This window comes from Arctopsyche grandis, chromosome 1 (assembly GCF_051622035.1).
Source record: "Arctopsyche grandis isolate Sample6627 chromosome 1, ASM5162203v2, whole genome shotgun sequence".
NCBI classification, from domain to species: domain Eukaryota; kingdom Metazoa; phylum Arthropoda; class Insecta; order Trichoptera; family Hydropsychidae; genus Arctopsyche; species Arctopsyche grandis.
In genome coordinates this window covers 27,106,451-27,120,090 of record NC_135355.1, presented here as the reverse complement: position 1 = coordinate 27,120,090, position 13,640 = coordinate 27,106,451, and the positions used below count along the sequence as shown (strand labels likewise).

Sequence of the window (13,640 nt, the reverse complement as noted above, 5' to 3'; positions counted from 1 at the left end):
CATTAGCTTAAACATGCCATATACCAATGATGCTCTATTTTATCGATTTTACCGTTTTTGCAATTGTTTAGGTGTGTTTAAAATTCGCTAAGCGCATTATACAGTTTAAGGAGAAACTCGTCTCGCAAGTTAAGAGCTTAAACCCAACACGTCCAAGAAGATTCTCAACACACTCATCCCGTCAACGCGAATTAAACGGCACGTGTTTAAATTTACATCGCTATTTATTAGTAAATAAGTGGAACTTTCCATAGTTGGGTGAGGGGAGGGGCGTTACAAACTCTAAAGGGACAAAACCACCCCCTACATTGGATAGCACCCCCCTCCGCCCTGCGAGCGCCAACTGCAGATAATTCACGGCGACGTTATCGTTCTGATTTAATGGTCAGATCTTCCATTTAGTTTAAAATAATTGGCCGATCTCGACCCGAATCCGAGTGCGCCACTTTTGCCGATTTTAAAACCCCCAGACGAGTTTAAAACGCAACCTCCTCTTGCTCCTCCCCCTCTTTCCTACACCTCTTCCACCCTCAGCTCTTCTATTGCCTTATCGCTTCACAATTACATTTTTAACAATCGTTTGCCAACCCCCTAACTCTCATCCCTCGGACCACCCGGACAACCCTCTCGTATCTCTCCCATTCGGCGCTCCTCTCGTTCTATGGGCGACGATATGCTCGGACAGACAAAGGAGGGTCTTAAATCTTCGCGAAAGACCTCCTTTAGGTGATGTCTTAAGCGAAAGTTTTCAGGTGAACTCGCTGAAAGAAAATTTCAAAGCTGATATATCTTAATATATCCCCGTGTACCTCGGCATCTCTCCTCCTTGTGAAATTTGTATATTTCATCGCTCAGATTCAACATTTATTCAATACAAAATTTTGTACAAAAACTCATTGTAAAATATTACAAAATATTTTTTTAAACCTGATTTTTGAATTTGAGACTTAACATTATGTATGTACATATGTACATATTGGAAACCTCTATCGTTGATTTTTAGCATCAAATTAAAAAACTTCCAATCATAATCCAAAATCTAGGCTTATTCAATATAAAGTTTCCGAAGAATTCTATTTTTTTTTTAAATTTTGTCTTTTTTAAGTAGACTTACTCGAGATCAAATACGATACTATGTATGTACATACTAGTGTTCTGCCCGTTGATTTCAACGGATGGTTTTGGAAAGGAATTTAATTAAAATAAAGTTTTATGCTATATATAAATATAATATAAGTTAATTTATAGGCACGCACACGTATTAATAGTAAAATGTTGAGTGTGCGCAGTACACGCTAGCCGATCCCACCCGTTCACCCGTTTGAATTGATGAATCAATGTGTGTGTGTGTGTGTGTGTGTGTGTTTTCGCTCTTGCGCAGTGCATCTGACGCTGACGTCACCCGTTACAAGTCAGGTGCTCAATATCAGGAGCAAATGACAGACGCTCCACACCCCCTCCCCACTTCCCCGCGTGTCCTCACCACATCCCGATGCATAACATACATAAATATACTCTTGGTATTCTAAAATCTAGTTTTTTTTAAATCCCCATACTTGTCGATGCACTCGCACATACCCACATATGTAAATCGCGTCCGTTTTTATATTATTACACAATACTGCTCGTAAATATGTCAATTTGGTCAAATTAAATCATATGGTTAAACCAGACTCATTCCACAAACCCAATCAGCCACGACGACAATCTTCGTAAATTGATGTAAATTCACTTTACTTCATGACATCAACTACATACATATATAAATATGATTTATCTATGTGCGTATGTATGTATGTTCTCAATAATTGAAAATCATCACTGACCATGTAACTATTTATTTTTTATTTTTTAGGTTCATAATATATGATTGTATAAGACATAAAAAAATGTCCAAAAAAACAACTTTTCAGTGAAGTTGATAAGTTAGATTATTGTCATCGTACAACAGACGGAAAAAAATAACCCTCTGCATTCCGAGAGAATTTTCGCGCAAAATATACAAACACAATAAATATGTACGATTCAGCGTCACATTTTCCCCGGTAACGATATTAATATTTTTATTTATGCTCCCAGTTCGGACTGGGTTTTCGACTAGTACCCACATACTTGCTAGGTAGCATAATAACTAGCTAGTTCGTTGTTTTGCTCGTCCGCTATTTGGATGCTTTTTTCGTAAATATTGTCGGTTAATGGTGTCGTGCTTTGCATATTGTGTAGAGTTATTGGTGTTGCTTTAATTTTTGATTAAAATTTTTGCAATTGTGATTAAATACAGTGGTTAAACTGATTTCTAAGGTTATATTTTAAAGATAATTTTCACTTGAAAAAAAAAAAAAAAAAAAAGAAGAAGAAAAAAAAAAAAAAAAAAAAGTTCTTTTGTTTCTTCAAATAATATTCGTTTGGCAACGAACGTGATCAAACTGATTTCTGAAATTATATATTAACTCTCGAACCCAGAGCATATTTACAATATTACAGCATAATGCAACATTGTTAAACAAAAAACTATTTATTTCATACATATTTTTGTGCGAAATTTTGAGAATATTCTCTTATTTAAATTATAAATTGTGACGCTAATAACTAATAATACTTAACAATGATTTGCTATAAATGCAAAAGTGTTGTGTTGTTGACTAATTATGTGCTGTGCGAGCTTTGTCAAGAACCTTTCCACCATGATTGTGTGGGGATTTCGGAAACAAAATACAAAAAAATGACGTCAAAGTATAAGGAAAAATGGCGATGCGTTTCTTGCCGTATCCATCCTAACCCCCTTCCGCCGTCTCAGTCCTCATCACTAATGCTCAGTTCTCAAGATTCAGTCATCAGTCCTCAGCCATCTTTATTTGATATACTTAATGAAATTAAATGCTTTCGAGCAGACTTTAATACCATGAAAAATGAGTTTGAAAACATAAAATCTGTAATCACAGACATAAACAATAAATTATTCACAATAGAGGCTAAGTCTGATGAATTTGATGGGAGACTAACCACTGCTGAAAAGAAAATTTCCTGCTTTTCTGATGTAAATAAAGGTTTAATTGAGGCGCAAAATACTATTGTTGAACTGAAACAAGTAAACAATCTGCAAGATCAATTCTCTAGAAAAAACAATGTAGAAATATCCGGCATACCTATGAAAAAGGGTGAAAATCTAGTGTCTATATTATATGACTTATGTGCTGTCGTGGGTCACAAATTGTGCGACACAGATATTGACACCATACACCGTGTGCGGCCGTACCCGTCCCAGGGCGTTGCAGGTTCACAGCAACAGCAACAGCGAGAGGGCAACAGCGATGTGAGTGTGCGCACGTCATCAGTGGTCGTACGGTTCACTCAGCGCCGTCGTAAGGACCTGCTGATGGCGGCCGTGCGCGCCCGCCGCGGCATCACCACCAACGACATCAATATTCCAGGCCCGCCCACCACCCTATACGTAACGGATCACCTTACACCAACGAATAAATTATTATTGAAGCGAGCACGCCAATTGAAAACTGAATATAACTACGCCTACTTGTGGGTTAAAGATTGCAAGATCATGATTAGAAAAAGTGCGAGCTCCAATATCATACAAATCTCAAAAGAATCAGATCTTTGCAAAATCAAATGACTAAGTGCAATATTAAATTTTAATAACCTAATAATTATCTATGCATTTATTGTCTACTGGTCTGCATCACATATTATAATGTATGTGCAAACAATTATCGCGTTTATCGTATGTTTAACGGAGAGCTGAATGAGGTTGATCTGTTTGGTATTTCCCTACATCAATTCAGGTCTAACATCAAGAGAATCTTGACCGATTGATTCATTTTTTCTTCTATTCTATTTTTCCAATATTTCCATTATTTTTATACTTTAGTTTAGTTATGTAATGTGCTATTTAATCATATTATAGCTTTCATTCCTTTCCATTTCATTTGTTTATTTTGTATTTACCTTTTTCATTTGTTTTTTATATTTGTAAATTTCAATTTCTTCTTATATTCTATCTTATAACCTTTTCCAAATATTTTAATACTATAGTTTAATTATGCAATGTACTACATATTTTGTCATGCCTTTATTCTTTACTTTTTAATTTGTTTTCCTTATATTTATCTTTTTCATTTTTGTAAAAATCTATTATTGGACTCGGGTGTTACATATATTATTTATTTACTTTTTGTGTTTTTTATACCTATCTCTGTACATCCTGTCTGTTGATTTTTCAATTAATAAAATAAAAATAAAAATACTTGGAATTGTGTGCATATTATACTAGGTGCGCCCCGGGCCACTGAAAGTCTGGCACCGGCTCTTTTCGAAGAATACACTTCGCGTCTGTTTCGAATCCACAATGGTATGATATGATTCGAAGTAATGGCGTCTACTACTACTACTATCTCCAACTTATTCGCGTCTTAACCGCGAATACGCGGAGCGCACCTACCAAGACGCTCGTTACGTTTTATTATGCGCGCAAATGGGAAGGACTTTTTAATTTTCCATCTAGATTTTACATTTCGCACACACCGAGCACGTTCTGAGTCGTCTGCTTATTGTATGTATTTCGAAAATTTAATTAAAAATTACTTATAAATCACAGGCCGTTAGTATTGACTTGCACCTGCCATATATTTTTCCATACTCTGAATGGCTCCTAACTGCATATTTACACTTCAACTTTTTTTAATATTATTTATTCTGTTTTCATTTTGTAATTTTATTACATAATATATATAAAAACGGACTGTCGGCAAATATGTATATATATATATATATATACGTATATAAATATGTGACAGACCGTGGACCAGTATGGGGAACCAATCACAGCCGAGTATTCGAGACGCCGGGAAGCGTGGTAGTGGGGAAGTGGGGGAGTGGGGAGGCACCCGGAGTGTCGGCGATGTACAAGACGTATCACTTCGTAATTCGTAATTTCTTAATCGTGTATCAATTTCCGAAACCAGCCGTTTCGGAACTACCACCCGTTTCGATTTCCATTCTAGATTCTAGAGGTGCTCACACACACATTCATTCATCATTTCGAATGGGTTGGATTGCTGAGTGTTTAATGTGCCACTTTTTACTAAGATTAATATTACGTGTGCGTGCGCTTATAAATTACCTTACATTATACTTATATATAACATATAACTTTATTTTTATTCGTGTTTCAATTCCTTTTCGAAACCACCCGTTAAAATCAACGGGCACAACACTAGTTTAGTATAATGTGTATTTACTGTATGGACACATACAGTTTTTTTTTTTTGGCCTTACTTGTTAGGCCTTCCTGGTATAAATATATAAATAAAATAAAATATTGTATTATATGTACATATTATACATTAATGTAGGATAAATTGAAAACAGTGAATTTTGGAATTTGCAAACAGCCTAAATAGAAAAGAAAATCTGTAGAATGAGGAATTCGTAAAAAATAATACAAAAATTCTAAGAAATTGTCGCCTATTGAAAATTGTGAAAATCGTAACTTGTACTGATTTCCGAAGGCTTTCTTTTATTTAATTTAAAAAAAGCTTTTAAACTCTAACCATACTATCCAGCAGTTCACGGCCACAGCACAACACAGCAACTCACGTAAACGAAAACTTCTATTCAAACTGTTAAAGCACATCACGGCTACGGCACGTTCAGACAAGTTTTGACTGAGTGCAAGGCAAAATCGACTTACATATACTACATTACAGAACGCAACGATACGGCGCAATATTGCTTGTGAGGTATCGTCGAGGTATGCCGAAATAAATGGGTTTTTAACAAAAGAAACCCATTTATTTCGGCGTTGGCGCATCACAGCGCCGGACACTGGTTACAAGTTACAAGGAATATAATTTTTTCGGCTGTCATTTCTTTCGGCCGCCTTTATATTTTAGCTGCCTGTGTGCGTTGCACACATTTATACGGCCCTGACAGTGCATATTGAATTTGAATGAATCATTGAAAAGTCGTGGGAAGCGTACTTTCTCACTGGAGATGAAAAATAAATAAACAGGACAGATTGCCCGTAAAATGCGATCAGAAAATAAAATAAAATTCAACTATGTACGTGTTACCGTTTCAATGAGCACTGTTGTATTATACTATACACACGTGTATGTAAGTACCTGACAAATTTGACTTATAGATCTGACCAACTTGACATATTTATACCTAAGTATATTCAATATATAATACGGTTTTATATCGTGGGTACACCCAGTGAACATTTAGCGGAGCTACGGGGTATCCTTCACATCTTCCATCCGGCTGGCATCTGGCCTCACCAGCCAGCCCCAACTCCTCCTCTGCATAATAAATCTGTCAACTTTATATTGTGCTCATTTTATTTATGGGGCAAATCAAGTTGCCCGAGCTGGCGTGTGTGTGAGCTGGGGGGGCCCTCCGGAGCACCCCGTCCCCTTAAACCCCCCCCTCGCCCCCGACGCCCCACACCCTCCTTTACCCCCCCATCTCTCACCCACCCCCTGGTCGTACCGGCCCCGCCATTTTTGTCTTAGTGCCACTAAATTATTTTGGTGTCGCTCGGCGCGTTTTATCGATAATCTGAACGCCCTCGGACGCGCACACATATGCACCGCGACGATAACTTCCCGTCCCCAATACAGCAACCGGCGATTAATGGGTTAAAACGCTAGCACACAAGTCTAGCCACCCTCTATCGCTCGACTATTGTGTAATAAATATACGGAATGTTTCTATTTTATATATTTTTTGTATTAAATAGATGTATGAACGAGTAAGTGTAAAAAAGCTGTCGTATATGACGTCAATCAATGCTACTATAGTCAATCCCATTACATGTACATATGTATATGTTTCAGTAGAAGTGTATTTTCAGTTTTAATATATTCCAACTGGCGTTTTAGGCCGTTCATATTCGAATACAATTCAACTAGTAAATTATATCTCTACAAGCGCAAATACACATCAAAAAATGTGCGCCAGTTGTAATATAATAACAGTTGAGTTTTGTTCAAATGCTTTTATATTATAATAATCCGTTTATATTTGCTTGGTATTACGAACAAAGGTAATGAGTACCGTATTACGATAACTGTAAGAGTTTGTTCAAATATTAAAATGTGACTTTCCAACTCAATTTACTAGTCGATTGACGTTTACACGAAAACATAACCTCTCCATCTAACCTGGTAGCAACTTATAGTTGAACTGTATTTTCTTTTTTTATATATTTTGAACAGTTTAAATGTAATTCGCCATATGAATAAACTTACGTTGATATATATTCCAATTAGACAGAATATATTCCAACAAATCAAAATATATTACAAATGAAAAATACACTTCAACTGTCACATATATAATGCCATATATTTATGTATAAAAAGAATCTTACAATATGCATATCGATTGATAAAATCAAACCAATTTTGTGATAGTAAACAAATTTTCTTTAATTTTACTTAAAAATCATAAAATAGCGCACTTCAATTTTTACCCAAAATTTAGTTTCATTTGACTTTAATGCACATGGAAATTAATAGAGTAATATTTTATATTTATGATGTCTATTATAATTCAAAATTCTTTCTTAAACATATTTCATATGATTAGGGTTGCCAACAGGTCTCTTTTTAAGAGAACGTGTTTTCTTTTTTAACACAATTATTTTACTATCTATATTTTTTTTATATTATACCCATAATGTCCTCTTTTTCAATTTTGACAATAATTTCACGCAGTCCGTATTATATATTCTCTCACAAAATATGACGTGAGTGAAGAGGCTATTTAAAGATATTTGTAGAAAAAAACTCAAGTATGAAAATTTTAAAAATATGATTTCCTGTCTCAAATGGTTAGAATATTTCAAGACAAATTTTATTGAATTTCATTCGGAATTATTAAAAAATTGATAATATTTTTTGCAATACCTGGTCAAAATGCCAATGTAGAAAGATTATTTTAAAGAAATAAATAAGTTAAAAAATTCCAATGTCCGGGGTATTTTAAGCGTAGTATATATGTAATTAAAAAAATATTTCATGTTTAGAATTTTATCAAGAAATAAAATAAAATAAGAATCTTTTGCAAATTAGCAGTGTAGATAAATATAGCAACAGAGATGAAGAAATTGGGAGTGAGAATGAACATGATTAAATTCAACAATTAATTTTTAAGCGCACTTTTCATGTTCCTAACTACATATGTACATATGTATGTTCCGGTTATTATAAGTAGGATAAGTCATAAAATATTTCGTTTGAGATAATTGGACTTTTGCGTAAATTTGCTTTAAAAATTATTTTGATACTAAATAAAAATATATGTATACATCAGTGGCGTGCGGTGGAAATTTCTCTGTTTCTATCGCACAACTTTATTTACATTTTCGCGAGTAGGACACAATAAGATGCTGTGACGTCATCCGCATCCTCTTGTGTCCTGCTCACACGCGTAATTGAGGCTGTGCAACGAAAACAGGGAGAATTTCACCGTACGCCACTGGTATACATTATGATTTTTAGCCTTGTAGATAAATCTTTCCTGTACTGGTTGAATTTTACGATTACCTTGTAAATGGTATTTTTAGTACCTCAAATGACTTAGACACAGATAGACACAGTGCTTCTTCTAGGAATTGGGGTGGTTTAGCTCTATTTACAAAGCTAGAATAAAAAATAAAAAAACGTTCGGCGACCTTTAACAATGCAATGAACAATACGCAGCACCCTATGGGTCCATTTTTTTCAAGACGGCACTTTGGTTATCCTACCTCTACTTATTACTAGACACCGGATAGTCACAGTGCTATCCATTGTTCCATTGTTGTAAATCCTTTGTAAAAAAGGTTCGGCAACCCTTTAACAATGCATTTACAACCTTTGAACAATACGCGGCACCTTCTGGGTCCAGTGACTACTTATTACACTTTAATAATAACCGGCACATTTATAAAGAAAATTGTAAAAAATAAACATTTTTACTTTATCTATGTATGTATGTACGTGGTAACAATACATGAAGTTTTGTGATCATGCGAATATTCGTACTCGAGATTTTGACTGATTCGAACTTAGAATCGATCACTGATCAGGTTTTCATTATCTAGAAAAAAATTGTGTATGTGTGTATGTCTGTGTATTTTGGGGATTTTTTTAACACCGTTGGTCCTATCCCACTGAAACTTAGTATCGGTTACTGAAATTCTTATCTATTGATAAGAATTTAAAAAAAATTAAAATTCTTATCAATTTAAAATTCTTATCAAATTTTAAAAAGATTTTAAAAAAATTACGTCGTATTCGACGTAATTTTAAAAAAATATTTAATGACCGCAAATGGTACCTCCCCTTATATGTACATACATAGGTGTCCTCGTTTATTGTTAAATGTTCCCTTTTTTGTCCATGACACTTGGCAACCCTGCATATGATAGCACTAGCGTATATCTATGATTTATTAAAAATATAAAACACACTACTTTATAGGGCAATTTCTGTCAGTACGTCGCGTCATCAGGAGCAGCCACGTATAGTAAACCAGGATTACATTAGTCTCGTTTGATGTTACATATTACAGGTTTCGAATCCCGTGAACGATTAGAGGCGATCAAAGAGGGCCGCACGCACTCTGAAGATGAAGTACTTACTACTCGGTGAGGTCGAGCGAAGCGCACGCCTCTGGACCCGGACCGCTCCCTCTCATATTTATGATCCACCCTCCTCTTTGTTAATTTAAAATATAAATTTGAGTTATGATTTTTGACGGACACTTTTCATTTCACACGCTCGCCCAGTACTTCGATATCGACATTACATGCATGTTCACATAATCGAACCTATCTGCTTATTCATGTACTCGTTTGTTCGTTTCAGGTTCAATTTGACACAGCATCAGACGATGCACGGTGGACGCACCCACGCCTGCACTTACGAAGGGTGTCATCATTTGGCCAGAAATGCTTCAGAGCTGCGGTTGCATCACATGATGCACTCGACCAGTCGTCCATTCAAGTGCAATCAGTGCGACTATGCTGCCAAAACTAAAATTCAGCTAAAAAGGTTATGTTCACTATGTTTAAATATTTTTACCAAGAAACATTATCGTTGATCCATTTTTTGTCCATGGGCTGAAACTCTTTTCAAGACTTTCAACGCAAAATCTATGACTTTATAGTCTTGACCGTTGATTTATACTATTTAATATTTGAAATAGAATAACATGGCGATTAGGCTTTTCCTCCCGTATTCTGCGCGCGCACATTAATACTGGAGGAAAAGCCTGTTCCTCTTGTTCCTGTTGTATCCTGCTCGCGCAAATTAAGTGAGTATGTACCGTTTACCATGCACTCTTTTTTTTTATCTTTCGACTTACGATCTTTCGATTTTCGATCTTTGCCTTCCGATATTTGCGTTTTCGGTAATTTCACATTCCGGCCCGTGAGGTAGACCCGTAAAAGACGGGTAGACTAGCTCGTAAGATCACTTTGAACTAGCGGCTGTACCTGAACAGAAGTATGTATATTGATTTTATCTCATGATGGCCTACATTTATTTTCATTATTTTTACCCCTTAAATTGAGTCAGGATAACAATGTCTTAATAAAATTCCTTCAGTACTATGTACATACATACATTTTTTTTCTGTTATTATACATATATAACCTGTTACCTCTAGAGTTGCAACATTTAATGTCAATCTACTAAATTTTATTCTATTAAAACATTCAATCAAGCTATAGATGTCGCTCATAATAAATACCATAGATATATAATACCATAGATGTCGCTCAGGGGAAACCCGTAATGACATCATGGGGAATTAAAGAAATATTTCTATAGTATTTCTTTAGTGCTGCTGGTCGGATTTGGATATTTGTGACTCCAAATCTATCGGAGCAACGATTCCACATCAAAATGCCAAAAACCATCATACCCACTGTGTCACTACTATTTGAATATTATTTCATAATTTATAATCTATAAATATTTATATATATATATATATATATATATATATATATATATATATATATATATATATATATATATATATATATATATATATATATATATATATATATATATATGTACAAGTTTAATACCATATATTAATACCATAGAAAATAGCATCATAGGAAAATATAAAATTAGGTCCATCGGCCTTTCCCAAGTGCTAATTGAAATAAATTAAATATACATGTATTATTTCAGGCATCAAAAGAGTCACGCTCCAGATAGCAATAAGAAAGTACAATGTCCTTTGTGCAGCTACCGAGCAAGTGGACCTTGTCGTTTAGTGACACATCTACGCCTCCACACAGGACACAAGCCGTTCTCCTGCCGCTTTTGTACGTTCACCTGTAACACTTTAGTGAGTATTATATAAATTTACCAAATAAGACGTTGGAAGGGTATGAAGAAAGAAACAAGGTTCAACATCCCTCACGATGTGATGACTTATTCGTGCGGAGTGTCTGAGTTACGATAATAGGTACCCAAGAGAGAGGCGGTCCGGTCCTGAAGGGATGCGTTCAAGCCGAGGAGTAAATTGCCCCAAATTGCCCCAAGACGAGTGCCAATATTCATTAGAAGGCCGGCTCATTAATAATTGCGATACCCCTGAACCGGCCCTTTGCCGAAGAACTGGTTGATCTCAGCAGTGAATCCTGTGATGGAAGAAAATTGGCGATATCCCTGTTGTTCATCGATTTGGGACCTCTTTCAGACATGCAAAGCCTATTAATTGAAACTCCCTTTGAATATCCAATTAACACTCAACCTTTACAGAAAAGGCCTTTGTACCTACACAATCTTAGATAGGAATAACCTGGTATTAATATAATATTGACCTGATGTTCATATTGATATTAACCTGACTTCAAAAGAACGTTTAAGGCGATTGACAAAGAAAACAAGTAATTTTTTAAATACAAAGAGGAGTATCTACATTGTACACATAAAGTATGTAATCAGTAACCAAGTGTTGCAAACACTGTTTCGATGGATCTTTTATCAAAAATTTCTACAATCATACGATCAAAGGAGCAAATTTTAACTTATCCACAAACTTTTTATCTCATCATTGCAAATTATAATCTAGCTGTATGTAAAAAATTCAAAACTCTTCAATAATCTTTGAGTGATTTTTGCAGTACGACTTTATGTCTATGAATTCTATATTGATTTTATATTCCACTGTTCCCCACTCATTCAACTACTTTCAAACCCAAAGTACTTGATACTTATAATCTGCTCATGAAAGTATATATTTGTTGGCCAATAAGTCTCTACCAATTTTTCTGTCATAGAAATTTCTCAGAGATCAGCAACTTTGCATTCATTTTTGGAAAAGAAAATTACATTAATCGTTAAAGAGAATAACCAGCAAATTGCCGCCATTTTCAACGTCAACCTGTCAGGGAAAGATGCACTAAATTGTACTGAATAGAAGCCCTCAAAAATAACTTACGCAATATAATTCCACAAAAAAAGGTTAGCACCCTCGGATAACATACAAATTCCTTGGACGCTTTTTTGTGGAATTATTATTGCGTTAGTTCTCTTTGAGCATCTTTGAAAGTTTGGATGTCTCGAGAGTTCAACTATCTCGAGTGCATTTTTCCAGTGACCACCTGTCAGGCATATACATAAAGGAGAGAAGACCTATGTACATAGCTAGCAGCGTGAGTCGGTGGTTGAACTTTTGCCTAGCACCGAGAGGCGCCAGGTTCGATCCCGTGAGTTGACCTCAATTGAAAAGAATTCATTCTGAGTATATCTGTAATGCTGCTGGTCAACCTTGGATATTTGTGATCCAGTTCCATCTTTTCCTATCAGAGTTTGCCAATTTTCATTGTTGAAATGGTTCCTCCATTAAATTAGCCAAAAACCATCCTAAATACTATGTCACCACTATTTGAGTATGATTAATGTACAATAAAATGTATGTACAAATTTAAAATTCATAGATGTCTCGTTAATTTCAACTTTTTCAGTATCTTATTTTTTAGTGATTTATGTAATAAAAATGCCGCACTGTTTGTTATTGACCAGGAAGGCTCATTGGGGTTTACCTGTTAGGCCTTCCCGGTATATATGTATATAATAAAAAATAAAATATTCATAAGAGGGGGGGTCTCCGACACCACAGCCCTGGTATACACTGCCCCTTACTAAGGGCGAAAACACACTGCGTGATACGTGTTTTTTTATACAGTTTTTAGAATAATTTTGAGAAAGCATCATAGAGATATACATATATGGATAAATTATTGACAAATTTTTAAAAAACATTTTTGGAGCATATTTTTTTATATAAATCTTCAAATTTTGAGATGCTGAAAAACTCGAAATGAGTAAAGGATGCCAATTTGTTGGAACCGTTTCAATGAAAATCAGATAAATTTGCAAATTCTGATAAAAAAAAACGATCGACCTGGAGTCACAGACCGAACCCGTGACCACTATGTTCGAAAGCATATATGCTAACCATTAAACCACGCTGCTGGTTGTCTGATCTCGGTTGTACAAGGATGGTTCGGTGATTACATCCCAAATGTGAATCGCTACCAGGATAACCACCGCTACGAAAATCGCTCGCGCGGAAATCGCTGTCACAGGAAAATTTCCGTACAGAAAACT

At 35.3% G+C, this 13,640-nt stretch overlaps 1 protein-coding gene across 1 annotated transcript in view; it reads left to right on the top strand.

The window, feature by feature from the left end:
• The window catches only part of LOC143917439 (uncharacterized), a 111,957-nt gene that overhangs the window by 86,927 nt on the left and 11,390 nt on the right, over positions 1-13,640 (top strand). Inside the window, exons 6-7 of the mRNA XM_077438994.1 lie at positions 9,873-10,058; positions 11,211-11,370. Of these exons, the coding sequence (XP_077295120.1) occupies positions 9,873-10,058; positions 11,211-11,370 (346 nt within the window). The remainder of the gene's footprint in view (positions 1-9,872; positions 10,059-11,210; positions 11,371-13,640) is intronic.